Source organism: Natrix helvetica (genome assembly GCF_964273705.1).
Source record: "Natrix helvetica genome assembly, chromosome: 4".
Lineage (NCBI taxonomy): Eukaryota > Metazoa > Chordata > Lepidosauria > Squamata > Natricidae > Natrix > Natrix helvetica.
The window spans coordinates 31,735,860-31,755,491 of NC_138550.1; the positions used below are offsets into that span (position 1 = coordinate 31,735,860).

General features: G+C 40.0%; 2 protein-coding genes across 2 annotated transcripts; one reads left to right on the top strand and one right to left on the bottom strand.

Moving 5' to 3' along the window:
- On the top strand, positions 1-1,513 carry GPR15 (G protein-coupled receptor 15). The gene has a single exon (XM_081952647.1). The coding sequence runs from the start codon at positions 83-85 to the stop codon at positions 1,094-1,096; it is 1,014 nt and encodes a 337-aa protein (XP_081808773.1). The 5' UTR covers positions 1-82; the 3' UTR covers positions 1,097-1,513.
- A 5,546-nt stretch (positions 1,514-7,059) lies between these two features.
- On the bottom strand, positions 7,060-13,451 carry LOC309391897 (apovitellenin-1-like). Its single transcript, XM_081952726.1, has 4 exons — positions 13,373-13,451; positions 11,465-11,574; positions 8,525-8,687; positions 7,060-7,367 (listed from the first exon to the last, which is right to left on the bottom strand). Exons 2-4 carry the CDS (start codon positions 11,523-11,525, stop codon positions 7,280-7,282), a joined length of 312 nt encoding a protein of 103 aa, XP_081808852.1. The 5' UTR covers positions 11,526-11,574; positions 13,373-13,451; the 3' UTR covers positions 7,060-7,279.
- Between the last annotated feature and the right edge of the window lie 6,181 nt (positions 13,452-19,632).

Below are 19,632 nucleotides of genomic sequence, written 5' to 3' on the forward strand. Positions count from 1 at the left end.
TTGAAGGAAAGAGCTGTTTATTGCACCAGGAATAAAGAGTTTAGCTGCTCCTTCACCATCCAGCTGCTGAATCATTTTTGAAATGGAGGAAACAACTCTCAGCTATGATTACTTCTATTCTCTTAGTTCAGATGCTCCTGAAGAAAATTGCCAAATTCTGAAGCTGCCTTATATGGAAATTTTTGTGAGTGTTCTTTATATTGTTATTTTTCTTGTGGGGACTTTGGGCAATGGTCTTCTGATAGGAGCATTAATCTTCAAACAATGTGTATGGAGGCTTACTGATACCTTCATTGTCAACTTGGCAATTTCTGATTTTAGTTTTCTTATCACATTGCCTTTCTGGATAGACAAGGAACTAGCCTCAGGAATTTGGAGATCTGGCTCTATTCTGTGCAAAGGCAGTTCCTACATTATCTCAGTCAACATGTACTGCAGCATCTTTCTTCTGACGTGGATGAGTGGTGACCGGTACTTGACCATCATGTACCCATCAATGGCTAAAAAAATTAGAACAAGGCTTTATCCTATTCTTATTTGCATCATTGTTTGGATACTATCCTGCCTGTTAGGGCTGCATACTCTACAGTCCAGAGAGTTGAGAAGCTACAACAACAATACTTATTGTGTGGACAAGGAAACCATAACCTACAATTGGATTGGATCATTGATGTTGCTAACTTTGGCTTTCTTTATACCATTGTTCAGCATATTAACATTGCATTATTCCATAATTAAAAAACTCTATGTGCACTATCAGAAAATTGGGAAACATAACAAAAAACTGAGAAAATCCATCAAAATTGTCTTCGTGGTAGCAATTGTTTTTCTTTTCTCTTGGACTCCTTACAACATTTTTAAAATCTTGGCTTTGATATCTAACATCTTGGAAATGAAGCCATCTATCTGCCTTTACTATAAAATTGTCTATCTGGGCATGGAACTGGGTGGTCTATTGGCATTCGCCAACAGCTGCACAAACCCTTTCATCTACTTCTTCTTTGATGATCGCATCGGTAGGGTCATGATACAAAGTATTCGTCCATGCAGGAAGTACAATAAACCTGGAAACAGTTTTTCAAGCTTGGACACTTAGATTTTCAGAGCATTTTTGCCTGAAAATTGGGAAGAGAAGGAAGTTGTTATCGTCCTGCATAAGAATCACCGATTTGAAGTATTCATAAAAAGGGGAAGGTTGAAATGTGAGGAAATTCAAATAAAGAATTTGGAAGGAATTATGACTAAGTTAGCCATTGAATATTTGTTAGAGTTACATAGAAGATATGTATCTTTAATTGGATAGTTAATGAAAAGATTAAGTTGAATATACTTATACTGTAAGAATTATATATTCCTGAATGTTAATAGGTAATTACATGAAACAGTGCTTGAAATTAATATTATCTAAAATAATAGAAATTGTTAAAATCCATATCTGGGAATTATAAAATAATTCAAGCTATTCAACAGTCAGGCTTGTTTAGACCTAACTCATTATGGTTATCTATATAGATTAGTTTAGAATGCAAAGTTTTAAAAGTATGCCTCTTTTTCTGTTAATTGTTTATTAGCTTATTCTAAAATATACTCTTTTTTTCAGATGTGCATCTATATCTATTGCATTGTGTAAAAACTATTTCAGTTTAAATGCTGGTGTTGTGATTCTTTTAGAAATACTTGTTTTCAGATTTTTAAACAATAAATATATGCATAACAAACTAAATGAGGCTCTTTCTCACAGCTACATTCAAGTGTATTTCTCAGATGTTGGGGTTAACAGAAAATTATGCTGGCATAAATTATGCTGCATTCAGGGTTTTGTGTTGCTTATTATGAAAGCAATTGAGAGATGTGTTGCAATGTTAAATACACAAGAAGTTATTTGACCTATCAGTATCACTACAAATGATTTCATTGAATAATATTGATTTATTCAAACATATTTAAATAGTTGAATTTCCCACTAAGAAAAAAATGTTACATGTTTTATAATAAATGTATCACAGCAAAACAACTTGCTTATTAATAGCAAGAGGTTAAGATATGTATTTGCAGCTGCCCTTCTTTGTTTATAAGCGATTTTTCAATGTGGTTAAGTTGCACTATCAGAAACTGAAATCTACTGAAACAAATTCCATATATGGACTTATTTACACATTTCCATGGTGTGTAGGTTTCTTTTTATGAAATCCCTTAGTGGTTATAGATGCTGCCATAGGATTACAAATTCAGGCCCCCAAATCCAGCAAAAGCAATAAATGGCAACAAAGAAATATAGAGAACTGTAACTTTGATCATCTGGATTTTTTCAGCCCAGATGTACCAGTCCCAAAACTTTCATTTTGGCTTCCCAAAGAGGCAGTTCTGCAGTTTAATCAGAACATAAGTAGCAAAGTAAAAATCTAAAATAGTTACTGGCAATTTATGAGCAAAATCTTTCAACTCAGACATATCTCGGACGTTGTTTCTGCACCACTTTGCAAAATTTGTATCATAAGAAAAGTGATTGTTTCTGTGAAGTGCTTGATTGTTATGATGCCAAGTAGAGCTGGGGAAATGTTCTTTTATCCTACAATCTGAGGCTGTTTTACATAGCTGTGACATGCACAAGTTAGGAGGACCTAATTGGAGGCCACCTCTTGCCAAGAAACAAAAATCAGGAGAGAGTAAAAGGCTTCGGTCCTAATTTGAGGACATGGGAATTTCAGGGAGAAAATGCAAAACCTCTTATGCGGTTTAATTTCTAGAATGAGAAATTAAATAATCTAAACAATATTTTGTTGTTAACTGGACTCCAAACATATTATTTACACATTCACCTTCCACCAGATCTCAATAATTCGGGCATTTGAAATTAAATACGGGTTATTTTAAAAAATAAAAACAAGACAATAAAAGTAAAACAAAAAAGGCAGAGATGGCAGAATAACAATTGAGTAAAAACAAAAACAAAAAAGCAACTTAGGTCAAAAGGAGTTTCAGTCATGCTCATCCCCCAGCCATATGTATCTCATGAGGAACCTCATCCCAGAGGGCAGGCTATGTTACAGAGAAGTTGCACTTCCTGGGTCCTGATAGAAGGGACCAACCCTGCCACATTGAATCCACCAGGTAGATATTAAAGGACAGTGTTGGCTAACCTTTTTGTTGTTGTGTTTCGAAAGTGTGTGACAGCGCACATGCATGTGCCCACACCCATAATCCAATGCATGTGCGACACCCCCTGTGCATGCATGCATGACTCCTGTGCTCCGCGCCCATGCATGCACGCAGACCCCCTGCCCCATTTTGGGCTTAGCAGGCCCCCCTGAAGCCTCCTGGAACCAAAAATTGGGCACCAGGATTGCACAGCACCTACCCGCATTCCATGTGCATTTGACCCTCCCAAACCGCTCACATGCGTGTGCATCGCCTGCATGCACCCTGCCCACTGGGCATGTGTGACAGAGGCCCAAAAATCATCTGGCCGACAGGAGCCCCATGCGCATGCACAGTGGAGCTGAGCTGGGGTGATAGCTGCCATGCCCGCAGAGAGGGCTCCGCCTGCCACCTGTGGCACCCGTGCCATAGGTTTGCCATCACAGTTATAGGATATCCCTGAGGTAACCAGGCCCTCTGCCAAGTTTCAATTGGTCCAGAATGCATGGGCAGTGAAAAGTTTGCTTGGAATGCCCATACAACACTTCTGCTTCAGGAGCTGCATTGATTGCTCATGTGCAATTCAAGCTGTTGGTTTATCACCAATAAAGTCCTACATGGAATAAGGCCAGTTATTTGAGGGACTACCTATCTTCCATGGTTTCTGCCTGGCACCTAAGAGCTGTCAGTTAGTGTATCAGCGTTCCAGATAGCATCCAAAATTAAACCAGACTCCCAAGGCAACGTACTGCTCAAAGTTCCAATTTATTAAGAGAGTCATGCTGGCACATCTGGGGAAACGTGGATCTGAAGCTTCTTCCATTTCCCCCATCCAAGTTAAAGTTCATGATCTTACCCTCATACCCACAAGTCCATCACATGGTCCAATCTTCCACTGCCATGCTGGCAGTTCCATCCATCCAGTTCTGGTCAGGTGCATAGATGCCAAGACAAAGTATGACCTTGACAATCTAGAAAGGAATTTTATTTTGGCTACATAACATTATACTCCATACTATCCCCCCTTCCCCACTATAGAAAAAGCATAGTAAAATAGAAGCGTGGCAGGCCAAAGATCCAAATGGAACATGGCTGCAGGCCTGACATAGTGTTTGTTTTGTCTCCTTGATTAAACAGTAGCAAGACCCAGGAAGTGCACCTTATGGTACCTGCCTTTCCGGAATGAGATTCCTCCAGGGATTCTTACGGTTTCCATCTGTCAGGCATGGGAAACCAAGAATGACATGTAAAAGCTCAAGAAGTTTCTTTATTGCATGTTCACCCATGGACAAAATCTCACAAGACTAAAGCATACTTTGCATAACTAACTGATAAATGCTAAAAGAAATTAGGGAGGATCCCTCCTGGGCCACTTCCTGCACAGCACTGGTTCAAGATTTCTATTTATTTTCTCCTCTGGTAGCTCAGCATCAGATTCCACTACACCACTAGACCACAAGTTCCCTACTAGAGAGCTATATGCTTCCTACTAATCCTGTCAAGAAAAGCTGTTTGCCAGATGAGAATAAAAAAACCATTAAATTCATGCATGTAAGGGTAACTATTGGTCTGCAACTGAGAAAAGGTATACTTTCCCAACTGCAGGGCATAGTCTTCTCAAGGAGGCCAGTTATATGTCAATTAGTAAAGAGGTTCTAGATATAAATTCTCAGATGTCTGAACAGAGGCTGCAATTGATTTTGACTTTTAAAGTCCTTTATGCTTTTGAAAAATGAAGACCTGTGACTTTGAAGAATGCAAATTCAAGATTCCACACCTTTTTTTCTTTTTTTCTTTTTTACAAAATTGAAGCCTCAATCTGATCAAGAGCAACTTCCAGCTTCAGTGTCAGGCATCACATGGCTTCAGAGCCTTGGCTTCTGCAGAAAGAGAGACTGCTGACAAACAGCTAGGAAATCTGGTTTTGGAGTTTTAATGAAGAAAATAGTTTCTTCAGAGCAATTTTTCTGGGCTCTTGTAATGGTTTTGCAATCCTGAAGAAGGTAGTGAGACACAGTTCAGTTTAGTGATTAAGGCACCAGACTGAAAACCAGAAGAGTTAATAAGAGTAAAACCAATTAGAGCAGGGGTGTCCAAACTTGGCAACTTTAAGACTTGTGGACTTCAACTCCCAGAATTCCCCAGCCAGCTGGCTGGGGAATTCTGGGAATTGAAGTCCACAAGTCTTAAAGTTGCCAAGTTTGGACACCCCTGAATTAGAGCATTTCAGGTTATTCCAACATTTTGGATTCAGCCTATTGATACCTACTGATATAGGAAAAATATATCTTTTCTAAATAATGACTAAAATTCAAACTAAAATATATGGAGTTTATATGAATTAAAGACTTGTTTTCCCACATTAAATGCAATGGTTATTTTGCTGCAAAAAAAGAACTTATTGTATACAATAACATGAGACTCCAAACAATATATATTAAACATACTTTAAAAGACATTTAATCTATGAAGCAATCTTTAAATGAAGGGCAGAATATAAATGAAACAAATACAATTTTGAAAGTATATATTGAATCACAGTGATCTTTCTGCATGTCTCAACCTACTGAGCACAAGGGACAGAGAGATGCCAATTACATTTTTTCCTGTTCCTTTTTTATATCGCACTCTGATTCATCCGCATGTCCTCTCTGCCTCACAAAAAGATAGCCCATAAGGTCTTTCTCAAAGATCATCATGTATAACATAAGGCTCCAATTGCCTGGTGCACTGTGAAGTAGCTGCTGGTATTTTCTTGCTCTGCACCCAAAGTATTGCTGACTTCTTCTGCCAGAAGTGACACTCTGTGGTTTGTTCACTGCACTTCATTTCAAACCCTTCTGCTCCAAAAGTCCACTGTGTGTGATGGCAAGAATATCTCTCATCCTCTTGGATAGTGGAAGCTACCCTTTATGGCCATTTTTGGAGTGTCTGCCCCTTTGTGAAAGAATCTCCCCCCCTCCCAATGATGGTTTAATCTTTCTGAGGTAAAGTTGGCAAGAGTTCTGTCAGTTTCTCCTTCTGGCTTAAGGGACAAGAAAAGTAAAATAATGGGTTCTTTTCCTCATGGTTCACGGAGGGATATGAAAAGCACAAGGAGGAGTCAACAGAGGTAGATTCATGCAGAAGTGTATCAATGGAAATCATATGGCTTTAACAACCTGCCCTTGGATAGAAAAGTGATGGGTGCTTGCTTTCTTGCCAAAGAATTGACCAATTGGGGACCATGGTAATGCATGTCTGAACAGTCTTGTTGCCAAAGCTGGGATACAGCATAAAATCCAGGCAGGAATTTCCTAATTGTTTAGCCTGAGAAACAAGTGCCTTAACGCCAGAGGTGGTATTCAGCCAATTCTGACAGGTTCTAGAGAACCGGTAATGGACATTTTGAGTAATTCAAAGAATCGTCAAATAGGCTGGCCCCGACCCCCTGCCTCCCAGCTGATCTTCTTTTGTTGCCCTGAACAGGAGAACGGAGCTAGAAAGCAGGTTAGTTGGGTGGGGAGGGAATGGGGATTTTGCAGTATCCTTCCCCTGCCACACCCACAAAGCCATGCCCACAAAGCCACACCCACAGAACCAGTAGTAAAAAAAATTGAATCCCACAGTTGATCAAGGCTGCTGTGCAGAAGAGTCTTGAATCTGCTCTTTTTCTGTGACGCAGCTCATCACAGGACTCCTTGCCTTTTGGGATGCTACTTGGGAACTAAACACTGCCTATTTTTCCTTTACATTTCCTGAGGGTTAGCCATTTGCTCATTTGCCACAAAGCCAACAAAAGATTATAAAGTTGACAGATTTGTTTAGCGTGACCATGGCCAGGGATAAGCTTTCATGAACCCCAATCATTCAAATGTATGAAATGTATACCATAACTGTAAAAGACGGGCAAGCACACACACAAACAAAAGGAATCAAGTGTTAATAAAAGAAGTGTTCTATTGTGATTATTTCCAATAGTCATTGCTATGAAGAAAGCAGCTTCATAATTTATTCTTGCTGAGTGTAGCGTATTTATTTCCCAGTGTCCTTCACAAAGATTTCCCTTTGCAATACTGATTTTTTAAAGATCTGTTGTATGCACAAAAACACAAGGATATACTTTGCAGATTCATGTAGGTGTTATCACTGTGTTGATTCCTTAAGATTCTTTCCATAATTCAGATAATGTCTCTCTCGCTTGTTCAGCCAGTATACTGAGCTTAGTTGTTTCTCTTATTAGGAAGTTCCTGCCATAAAGAGATACCTGTGTTAGAGTTTGAGAAATGTTCTAAAAATACCCCGCCCAATACATTTCCATTATCTAGTGCCCTCCTGATGTGATCATTTACATGTATCTATTTCTTCTTTGGCTGACTTGAGCAGCATATTGGAATCTAAAAACGGAAAGGATTCTGAAATTTGGAAATGTAGCAGCAACCAGGTTAAAAGCAGATCAACAGCAATATTGAAGTCCATTATTGCTCTGAAACATGTAATAGTAGTGGCAATCTTCCTGTTGTGGTTGCTGCTTTTCCTCCAACCTGTAACAGCAGAAACCAAATTGCAAGGGATGGTAATCACCACTGCCTGGTTATTGGGAACAGGTGGTTGTGATGTTGCAGAAATAGGAGTCAATGGAAGGTGGGACATCCCATTCTCCTACTATATCCTTGCCATGGTCACTATCAAAGTGGTACCCACTGGGAAAATAACAGGTTTTGTGTTGGGAAAAGTTGAAAAATATCTTTACATCAATTCAGATAAATCCAAAGTTAGGTGGCCATGGATGGAAATGAGATAAAGGTGGCATCATGACAATGAAAACTTAAATAATGGTTTGTGAAGTATCTTCAAGCCAGTAAGGGGGATATGTCGATATATGTTAAGAAAAGTAATGGATTAATAAAAGGGGCATTGAGAACCATTTGCTGTGTGAATCAAGGTCAGTATAGCTCCACCCATAGCCCTATGTGTAAAAATCAATCAGCTGAGTTTTATTTCAATAATAATGTTTCAGTATTGAGAAAAGGACACTTATTTTACCACATCCTTGGGCTGCAGGCATAAAATGTCATCAACATCTGTCACTTATGGCTTCTCGGTGTCCACCACTTGTGACAAAGTTCAATTCAATTCAATTTATTTGTGCTTCTAGACCGCCCCCTCTCCCAGAAGGGACTCGGGGCGGTGTACAGTCCATAGAGAATATCACAAAAATACAATAAAAAATTAAATATGTACAGTTTGGAGGAGGTTAAAATGCAAAGTGGTCTCTCTGCCAAATAGTTTAATGACCCTGGAGCTAGTTAACACCTTTATTCACATTTTTGCCTTTCATACCAATTCATGCACCTTCACAAATGACGTAGCAAGTTGTGGATGACCATCACCGGACATGACATACCTTACTTCAAGAATATATGGTGTTTGGGTAGCATTAAACAAATACTCGGCTGCATTAGGTGACACTTCATTTACTAATGAATATAGATTGAATGCAATTGTATCAGGAATAACCAGCCAATCACGACGGACATGTCTCTTTGAGATGGGTTTGGCTTCAGTTTCTGGAAAAGACAAAAATCAAAATTAAAACTTCATCTGAATGAGGTGTACAGGTAGTCCTTGACATACGACTGCAATTGTGATAGCAACCTCTGTTGCTAAGTGATGCAATTGTTAAATGAATCATGCCTGATTTTATAAATGAGTCATGATTGGTTTTATAACCTTTTGAGTTATGGGGTCATTAAGCAAATCACACAATTGTTAAATGAATCTGGTTTCTCCTGTTGACTTTGCTTGCTGGAAACACCCACCCACCCACCTCCGGAGAAAGTCACAAATGGCAATCACATGATTTGGGGACACTACAACTGATATAAATACATGCTGGTAGCACAGTGCCTAAACTTTGAACATGTGACATAAGGGCAGTCATAAATGCAACCACTGGTAGTAAATCACTTTTTATCACCATTTGGCACACAGATGGAGTCAAATTCTCCAAATCTCCCTAGAACCTTGTTCCAGTGAAAACCAGAAGCAGATCTTGAGGAAACAGGGTGCAGAGCTGCCTGCCAAGGTGGATAGAAGAGCTACAGTACTTTGTTTTCCTCCAATATCTGATTAAAGTGGAATTTCCAGTAAATTTTTTCCCAGGTATCAGTTGGAACAGATGGCGTTTCTCTTCATTGGTTGGCTATTTTCTACAGGAACAGGAACAAATATTCTAGTGAAGAACTGTTTTTAGCAATTTTATTTATTTTTTAAATTTTTCTCTGTGTAACATAAATTGTCTTTAAATTTTTGGTACAATTTAAGGAAAATGTTAATTTTTTTTATTGAGAATTTTCATAGAATGCACTAATTTTGGATCCTGATCTAGTCTCTTCACAGGACGTTTCCTTTTATTTTGTAGCAGATTGGTGCCATCTTGTGGTCTGCAGAATCTTTATTTTTACTTTTACATGCCTGTGGAGTTTCTCAGTCATCCAAGTCATGTCCGAAAGGTGCTTTCTCAAAACGCAACTTGACTTTGTTTTTTCCTTGAGGAAAACATTTCGCTTCTCATCCAAGAACTTTCTTCAGTTCTGGCTGAATGGTGTATGTGTAGTAGGGGAATGGAAGGATTACATTTCTTTGCAGCCATCTGGTCATTAGCACTCTCTCTGAGAGCCATTGAGGCCACTTGGGGGTTTATCTGTGCCCTCAAGGTCACCTGAATCAAGAGTGTAAATGTGTGTGGAATTTTCTTGGAACTGTGAAAGGACTGTGTTGTATATTGGAGATAGATGGTGTCATATTCCTCTTCATTGAGAGAGGGCTATTCAATGTTAACATAGATGGCCTCTTTTACCCCTTTTTTCAAGTCCACATTCTTTGTCCAGGATGTGGACTTTTGACTTTTATATGTTTTCTTGTTTCATTTGTTTGTAGTTGCTGAATTCTCAGATCGGATCAGCACTGCAATTGATCTTTTCCAACATCAATTACCTGCATTGTAATGTTAACTATTATGTATTTTTCCACAATTATATCTTTCTTATTTCTGGGACTAAATTCTTTTCAGGGTATGATGCTGAATTGGATCAGGCTTAAAGAGATCAATAAGAATGATCAAAGGATTACAAACTACATCTTTATGAAGGGAAACAGAAACAATTGGTAATATTTAGCTTAGGAAATAAAGGAATAAATAGGGCATACAATAGTATTCTTCAAATACCTGATGTTAGAAGAACGTCAAGACCTACTCTCACTGGATAGTACTCACTGAATGGTACAGCAATTTCTAATACCGTGTTTCCCTGAAAATAAGACAGGGTCTCATTTTCTTTTGACCCCCAAAATATGGCATTGGCCTTATTATCTGAGGGGGAGGGTTTATTATTTTGGGGGTGCAGGAGGTAGCGAGTGTGGTCACCTCATGGCTGCTGTGTTGTGCTGCTGCGACAATGCAACACAGCCATTTGCCCCTGAGGCTGTGCCCACGTCCTCCCATCCCCACATCAGGCTCTTCGGAAGCCCATTTGCAAGAGAGCAGCCGCTTGACAACCCACCTCTTCAGCCAGGCAGAGCGCCACTCACCAACCTAGCGGTATCCCGAAGGCACCAAGCCATGCAAACGCCTGTTCCCCCATAGCTCCCAAGGCTTGGTGCCTTTGGAATACCGCTAGGTCAATTAGTGACGCTCTGCCTGGCTGGAGGGGGGTGGCTTATCTTCAGGGGAAGGGTTATATTTTTGTCCACCCCAAAAATCTGGCATGGCCTTATTTTCAGGACATGTCATACTTTCGGGGAAACACGGTAGTAATGTTAATTTCCCAGAGTCCCAGCTAGATATAGGATGACTTTTCTTATCTGGGAATGTTTATGTGAAGTGGATGATCATCTGTGGGGATTCATTCATTTTGATTCTCGCACAGGGCAAGGAAGGGAAGACTTAATGGCCTAAGTGTGGCCTTCCATCATCATGTCTGTATGATACCCTAATAATATCTGGATACATTGATTTTTAAAATACTATTTAATCACACGATTAGTCCTATTGCTAGAATAAGCTATTTCTTGATTAATGTAATACACAATGCTGATCATCCTGCTTGAGAAGGGAGTTGGACTAGAAGATCTCCAAGTTCCCTTCCAACTCTTATTTATTTTTATCTTTTTCTGAAAAGTGTCTGAGCCTTATTTAGTTAATCAGTAACTAGGTATTGCAACAATAATAAATCACATACTGTACATTCCATACTTAATACCAGGACTTAACTTTAACTGAAAGCTGAGGCAAGCAAGGCTTAGCAAGCAAAACAACTATGAATGGAAGGCCCCCAATTCTTACCAGTCATCGTAAGTGCAAGTAAAAGGATAAGAGCAAGAGATAAAGGCTTGAGCTGGAGCATAGTTTCGATCACTGTTTTGGTAGAGGCTGACAAATAGTTTTGCAGAGTACTGGGAAAAAAAGTATTAATGCTTGACTATTTCATAAGGATAACATAATATCATGATACAATCATAGAAAATATAGAAGCCAGTACTTTACTGAAACCAGAAAGTACAATTTTGTGTTATGTCCCCTCTGTTCAAATTATATCCATTGATGGATTCTGTTTCTTCGTAATGTATATTGTAACTAGGCATTTCTCTAGGTGCTGCTGATATACATCGTAAATTGAAGGAAAACGAGCTACCAGTTTGTTCAAACTCAATGTATAAAGACTTTGTTCAAAATCTTATACATTGTTGCCCAGCAAAAAATTCCCGTAATGCTGTATGCTACATAGGGTTAAGATTGTCTATAAATTCTGCTGGAATATAGGAAATAATGTTCTTTAAACATATAGTATTCAGGAGGAGAGATATAATGCTAATTACAGAGACATCCATTATTTGTTGATTTGAAAAATACAGAATAACAGAATTGGAAGGAGGTCTTCTAGTCCAAGCTCCTGCCCAAACTGGAGACCCAATATCATTCCAGACAAATAGCTGTCCAATCGCTTCTTAAAAACCTTCATTGATGGATCATTCACAACCTTTGAAGGTAGGCCATTCCACTGATTAATTGTTCTGTCAGGAAATTTATCCTTAATTTTAGGTTGGATCTCTCTTTGATAAGTTTCCATTGGTTACTTCTTGTCTTGCCATCAGGTGCTTTGCAGAATAAGTTGTCCATCTCTTCTTTGTGATAGCATCTCAAATATTGGAAGACTGCTATCATGTCACCCCTAATCCTTCTCTCCATTACACTAGACATCCAATTCCTGTAACTATTCATCATGTTTTGGTCTTCAGACTCCTAGCCATCTTTGTTGTGCTTCCATGTTGATCAGAACTGGACACAATATTCCAAAGGTGGTCTTACCAGGGAAGTATATAATAGTACTAATACTTCACATGAACTTGATATTATCAAGTTTGGTGCAGCCTAGGATTGTATAGGCTTTTTTGGCAGCTGCAGCACACTGCTGGCTCATACTTAAATAATTGTCTTCTAAAACTCCTGAATTCCTCTCATAGTTACTTCTATTTAGCCCACTACTTCCCACCTTGTATAATGATTCCACAACTACTACATTATTTTAAGGAGTGAGAGTGCCCATAATACTGACTGCAGCACTGTGAAATAATAGATATGACATAAATTCATGTTGTGATTAAATTACCTCGGTCCTATATATATTTTGAAATACACCAGCAAATAAAATTCTTGAAGCACTTGAGAGCCTGGCACATTTACTATGGTAAAGTGTTTAGGTTTTTTTTTAACAATAATTTACTTCATCAGATACATAAACTGTTTCAAGAATTATGTGAAATCATAATTCTCGAAGGGCCAAAGGTTTGTAGCAATAAAATTAAATGAAGTGTCTCATGGATGGTAATTCATGTTTTGTGTTAAGCTAAGATTACTGTATCTTTCTTATTTCTCCAAGTAAGTCAAAAGGCTCCATGGGCTGTTCTTCACGTTTATCCTAATAATCCTGTAAGGTGTTTTAAAGAACAACTGTTGGCTTGAAATTGCATTACAATAACGATGTCTAGAATTGAAAAATTATTTGAAACTACATCATCCTTGTTTTAATTTAAGTGCTACATCTTAGGCTATATAGTACACTGTAACTCAAACTGAGTATTTGTGAATTATTATTACTGTTCTGTTCTCCCCCTCCCACCTCTTGTCAACACAATATTCTTTCTTTACTCATTTGATATATTCCATTTGCTCAGAGCTAGAATTATCACTTACCTTTTCACTGGCTGTTGTTACTTCTGATTCTGAAATATCAGCTGTCTTTCAGTCCCAAAATAGTTGCTCCCGAGTCTTGGTTGTTTCATACCAGCTCTTTCACAAGAGACAGAGTTAGTTAAACCTTAACAAAAGTACTGTTGGACTTGATAAGATGCCAAAAAGCTCAACTTAATAAAGTTATTGGAAGTTTATCTTTGGGAAAAAACCTGAAAGCAACTCCTAAGATGTAGTTTTCTATGCCATTTTCCATAAAGGCATGTGCAGATTTGGGATGACATACATTTGAATTTATTTCAGTGATGTACATTTGCTTTTACAAGATTGATATAGTGAATAATACCTCATTTTCCTCAAGTTCAGAATTGCCTGGTGGGAAGGTGGATAGACTGCAGACTTTATGGGATTATGTGAAACTGCATTATATAAGAACTAATTCAGTAGATTACAATAACACCCCCCGCCCATCTAATCCGAGATTCTCTTTTCAAGCAGCTCCAACCGACATGAAGTACAGCCACCTATCTTACAGAGTAATCCTGGATAGTTTAGAACAACTGATTAAAAACTAGATTAAAAAATCATGGCCTATGAGCCATGGTGGTTAGGATGCAGCATTTCAGGCTAACTCTGCAAGCAGCCAGGAGTTTGATTCTGACTGGTTCAAGGGTGACTCAGCCTTCCATCCTTTTGAGGTCGGAAAAATGAGGACCAAGATTGTTGGGGTGGGGGAAATATGCTGACATTGTAAACTACTCAGAAGGTGCTCTAAAGCACTTTGGAGTGGTATATGTGTTTAAATGCGAAGTGTTATTAAAACACAACAAGCTTCTAAAGTGTCTCCTGGTAGACTCATTGTGGTGTTGCTGCCGTGACCTGAAGATAACTGCCAAATTGAAAGGAGCAGCAGGAGACTAGAATCTATCATTAAAATCTACCCTGCCTATAAATATTCCCAAGGCACATGGAAATTTTCAATTGTCAGTCTGAACTTAAATGGCAAGCAGCACTATAAACTTTTCTAAAATGACCAATAGCTGCTTCCCCAAATATACTCTTTATTACCCGTGAAGGAAAAGATTTAATAGCTGAAATGTAATTCCTGTGCAGTGGACAGAAAATAAGTATATGGGAGACCACTTCCGGCGGCCGAAGGCGACAGACGCGTGCGTCCGCCTTCTCACTGCTTCGGTGGGCTCCCCTGAATCCTAGGGGAGCACAGGGTGCCTTGGAGTGGTGCCCTGCCATAGGGGCAGCTTGCTGGGACCCCCTGGAATGGCGGCGGCCGTGGGGGGGTCTCCAGCTTTGCCCCAGGAGCCGTAGAGCGTAGGGAGTACGCGGAATGCCAACACACGCTTCGCCGAGCGCAGCCAGGAAGGAAGCGATTAATTTGAATGCAACAGCTGAAGCGCGGTGAGGTGGGGGCTCTCCGCGGGTCTTTTACAGTTTAATACCTTATTGACTGACTTGCAGTTTTTTCTTGGATTTTGTTTCAACCAGTGGAGGAGTTAAAATTGGAGGGGGGAGGGAGTTTCCACCCCCCTCAGAAAAGCGGCACTTGGAAAATCTCTCCCTCGCAAGGAAGAGAGAGAAAGTTTTTAAAAAGTTTAAAATACTTTCACTTCCCTTAATTAATGGGGGGAAAAACCTTTTCCCCCCTCTTTTGACTACAACTGTGAGAGGAAGGATGGTTGAACTTATTCTTCTCTAACTATCTATGGGAACTCTGACTTTGTTGTTTCCTGACCACCGGTGCTGGCTGAGCCAAGATGGCTCACTTCCTCTTTCTTCTTTGTCTTTGTGCATGAGACTCCTCCTTTGAAAAACTTTGTTGCCTTGAATTAATTTCCACCCCAGAGACCTTCAGGAGCCTCTTCAAATAAGTTTTTTTCCCTGGATTTGGAATATTTTGATCCACTCATCTGCTTTGGTCTTGAACTAAACGACCTATTCTCCTTTGGATTTGCCTGTTTGGTGGTCTCTACTGGCTGTGCTTTCCCACGGACACCATTCTCTGTATAGGACAATAACTATCTCCGAGCTTCATGATGGGTCCGAAAAAATTACCACCTGGAAAGGCCTCATCGGCCCCCACGTCTTCTACGTCCAGCCCCATTGCCCACCAGTCACAACTGGGATCTTTTTTACAACCTAAAGCCCCTGAAGAAAGTTCAAAGGACTTGTCTACTCAGCAGATGCTTCAGGCTCTTAAAGGGACAGGATGAAATGAAAAAACAGCTGTAGGACTTAAATGACCAGCTCAGAGAGACACAACAAAAAACTACACAGAATGAGCAGAGGATAGGTGTACTGGAGGAGGGTGCGGCTGGGATGAGGAGCGACCTGGAGGCAGTCCAAAGGGAGAATGCAGAATTTGAGAATCATGTGATAAAAACGGAATTTGAAAGGACGTCTTTTTTTCTTAGGTTTCAAAATTTACCAGAAGTCGAAAATGAAGATCTTAAAGAGATCATGACCATAATGTTAGCAGAATATATTAACAGAGATAAACAACAACTTGGGTGGGATATTGACCTGATTTGATGTGAGTGTATAACAGTAATAGTAGATTGGTTCAGGCTTTGCTGAAGCTGAAACGCAAGTAGGCCGTGAAAAAATGACCTTAAAAAGTGCTTGCATAGGATGTTGGCTAACTGCAACATTTAACTATAGCTGTTTGCTTGTTATAATATTTGATAACTGTTTTCTTGTTATTTGTGGGAAATTACTGAGTGTACTTTTCTTGTACGTGCTTATCTCCCAGCCTTTGTAAAACTATGCAATAAATGGGTTTGTGCAGAACACGTCAAGAGAAATGTAGCTTTCACATTCTCCAAGCTTTCTGCGCTTGCCTCCCTCAAGAAAACTCTTTGTGTGATGTCTTGAATTGCGGCTTTCGTCCACGCGTGGACCCTCCAAATTCCCGGTGAGGACCGGGGCTCGTTCTCCCTCCCATGGGAGAACCCTGAAGACCCAAACAGGCGAATCCGGACTTGAGTGTGTCGCAAACCTTGCAGCGACATCTGGGGGCTCGTCCGGTCCTGTCTTGGCGTCTTCATGGGCACGATCGTTGTCTAGCGGTGTGCTCTCTTTCACTCCTGTGACCTTACCCGGCCGGACGCGCCACTGTGCACACGTAAGTCATGGGCACCCCGTGCTCTAAAGCTTCTGCTCGCCATCGAGAGGAGCTTTTAGCTCTTGTGAAAAGTGCAAATTGTATCCAAAAGATTAATGGCATTACTGTCTACCCGCTTTCTCGCAAATCTATCGCTTCCTTTCTGTCCTATGTTTGCTTTAGAAACTCTCTATCCTAACCCTCCTTCTGAAAATTCCTTTTCTTCTTCCGTTCCTAACTCTTCCCCTTCGAACGTAACCCTGAAGGTGTCTCCACCTCCCTATGAGGCTCCTAAACTTTCAGTCGCTTCCTCCGCTCCCCTTGCGGAGCCCTTTGCTTCTCCTCCCTCTGAATTTCCTGTTGAATTGCCCGATGTGGATCCGCGGGCTGGCTCCTTTTCTGCTTTTGTTGCTTCTGCCAAATCCACACTTTCTCTTGAATCAGAAGCCTCAACCCCCCTCCTCCTCCTTCTCCTTCTTCTGCCTCTTGCCTCCCCTCTCCCTCCCAGGGTGGTCACGTTCCTCCCTTCTCCGTTCTCATTCCTTTTCCCTTGACTCCTCCGATCTCCCTGTCGCCTATCCTTTTATCTTTGTGCCGGGCATCCCCGGCCCCCCTGTCCATACCTACATTGAACTGCGTGTTTTAAAACAATCTATGAACATGTGCATTTTGTCCTGCCTTCTGTCTTAATCATGGCAAACTCACCAATAAACTGAAACAATTGGCTGATTTTAAAAATAATGGAAAAGTCCTGCCCGTGATATCAAAAAAGAATTTGATTTACCTTTTAACATACATTTGGTAGATATGATTAAAGTGTGTCAGGACATAAGAACATCTTCTCATAAAACTAATTTGTTAGCAGCTGCTCTTTGCAGGCAGCAAACCTCAAGGAAAGTGTTATTTTACAAGGGAGTGTCTGTAACATCTCGCCCTCTCTTTCATCAGGGATCAAAACCCTAGTATAAAATGATTTATGTGTCTATGGATTGTACATTGCCTTGGAAAAAAGATACAACTCTCGCTTTCCCTTTCCTGACTTTTGCTTTTGCTATCCTCCCCCGCTGTGCATTTAATTTCCTTTGACTTACCGTTTTTTGCATCTATAATGATAGTGTGTAAAATTAATGTGGTAAAAGAAATGTAACTATAGGTGTGAATGGGTGTGTATGTAGTTAGTATTGGATGCTTGAAATGTAAGGTTTCTTGGCTGAAAAAACAGAGCGTGTGTGGTGCTAAAAAAGGTGTTTTTGAATGAATGATAAATATTTTTTCCCTGTATTCCTAGGAAAAAAGAGCCTGTCGTTTTAACAAAACATTTTTTCCCTTTCCTCTCACCCCCCCCCCCTCTTTGCCTCTGGTGAGAAGGCAGGAGGAAGGGGGGGGCTGTGTTCTTTTCACCATTTTTTTTTTCTCCTCTCCCTGCGAGTCTCAGAAAGGCAGGGCTGAGGGTGATATCTGATGCCTGCATATTTCAGAGTATACTCAAACTATCTTAATTGTTTGTTTGATTTTTGAAGCTGTGTTTTTTCTCTTTTATGTTTTTATGTTTGCGCGCACTTTGTATGCTTAACAGATGTCACTCTGTTTGTTTAATTGTTTGTTAGTAGCACTGGTTGCTGTCCCTTTTAGAATTTTAACAGAGATGACCTAAAATATACAAAATGCAGTCAGAAAGAATGAGTAACATTTTTGCTAGAATCCAGATCAGTTTCACACGGACATTTAGATCAGATATTGGAGCCAGAAAAAGGTTACTTTGTATATAGATGGGAAGAGAATGTTGTAAAAGGCATCTGAAAAAGATGTGCTTTGTTGAATGGACTGGAGATGTTGCAGAAACAAAAGAGAGGAAATAGGCAAGTTGATAAGGACAGTTGAAGCTTGGCAGTTGATGAGGTCATTTTGGAACCGAATCAATGTGCATTTTAAAGGATTTCAGTAAGTGAAAGAAAGTTAGACATATGTTTTTTCAGAAAGTCAGAGATATGTTTTTTCAGAAAGTCAGAGATATGTTTTTTCAGAAAGTCATAGCTATGTATATGTGAGGACTTGTGTATGTGAGGACTTGTGAACTCTGGCATATGGATGATTCAATACCTTTTCTTTGCCCCATGGAAATATTTCCATGGATATTTATTCAGGATTTATTATGGCACCCCGCAAAGGGGTGTGATCAACCACTGTATTTGTACCTTTGCAATGTTGGGACGCCCAATTGAACTGAAAACAGACAATGGCCCTGTTTACATCTGTACTGCCTTTGCAGACCTTTGTGACAAGTGGTCCAACACACACACAATTGGCTTGCCCTGCGGTTCCCATGGCCAGGGAATTGCGAAGCGAGCTAATTAGACTCACTAACATGCCCTGAATAAATCAAAAGAGGAAAAATGCCTCGGCCTCCCAGCCATGCAAAAACAAACCCAATCCTTGTTTATTTACTTTCAATCAATTGAATTTTTTCACTTTCTAATCTGACCACTTATCAGAGGCATTTTCAACAAAAAACAAGTTTGCCTCTCCCTCTGGTATATTTTTACCAGACAAAACACCGATTCCTTTAATTACTTGGGGACATATATGGAAAATTTGCTTTTTACATGTTTAATCTCAAAACCTAAACTTTACATTTTAGAGTGGCTATATTTGGCTCACACCCCCAGGGCTTCTATTACTACTAAAGCCCTGCAAATGGCTCTCCTCATCGAGAAAGGGAGACGCCGTTGTAAAGCACTCATGGGAATAGATTTTTGTTCTCTTTATGTACCTTTTAAATTAAGCCAGTGGGAATCTTTGTTTCAATCTTCAGATGCTTTGCAAAGTGCTCTGGAGGACTGGAATGGCAATGTCTCCTGCCATCTCCCTCCAGATCCCAGAATTCAAGTCCTTAAGACTGTTCCTATTCTCTTTACTACCCCTGTCGCTTCTTCTCCTATCAAGGAGGCTCTTACTGTGTTCACTGATGGCTCAAAATCAGTGGGCGCTTGTGCATGGCAAGATTCTGCTAACCAATGGCAGACTCGCCAAACTTCCTTACAGCCCTCTGCCCAGCAGGCGGAGCTGTCCGCTTTTAATCTGGCTCTGTCAGTATTCCCGCACCAACCTCTTAACATCATTACTGACAGTTTATATGTTTTTCATT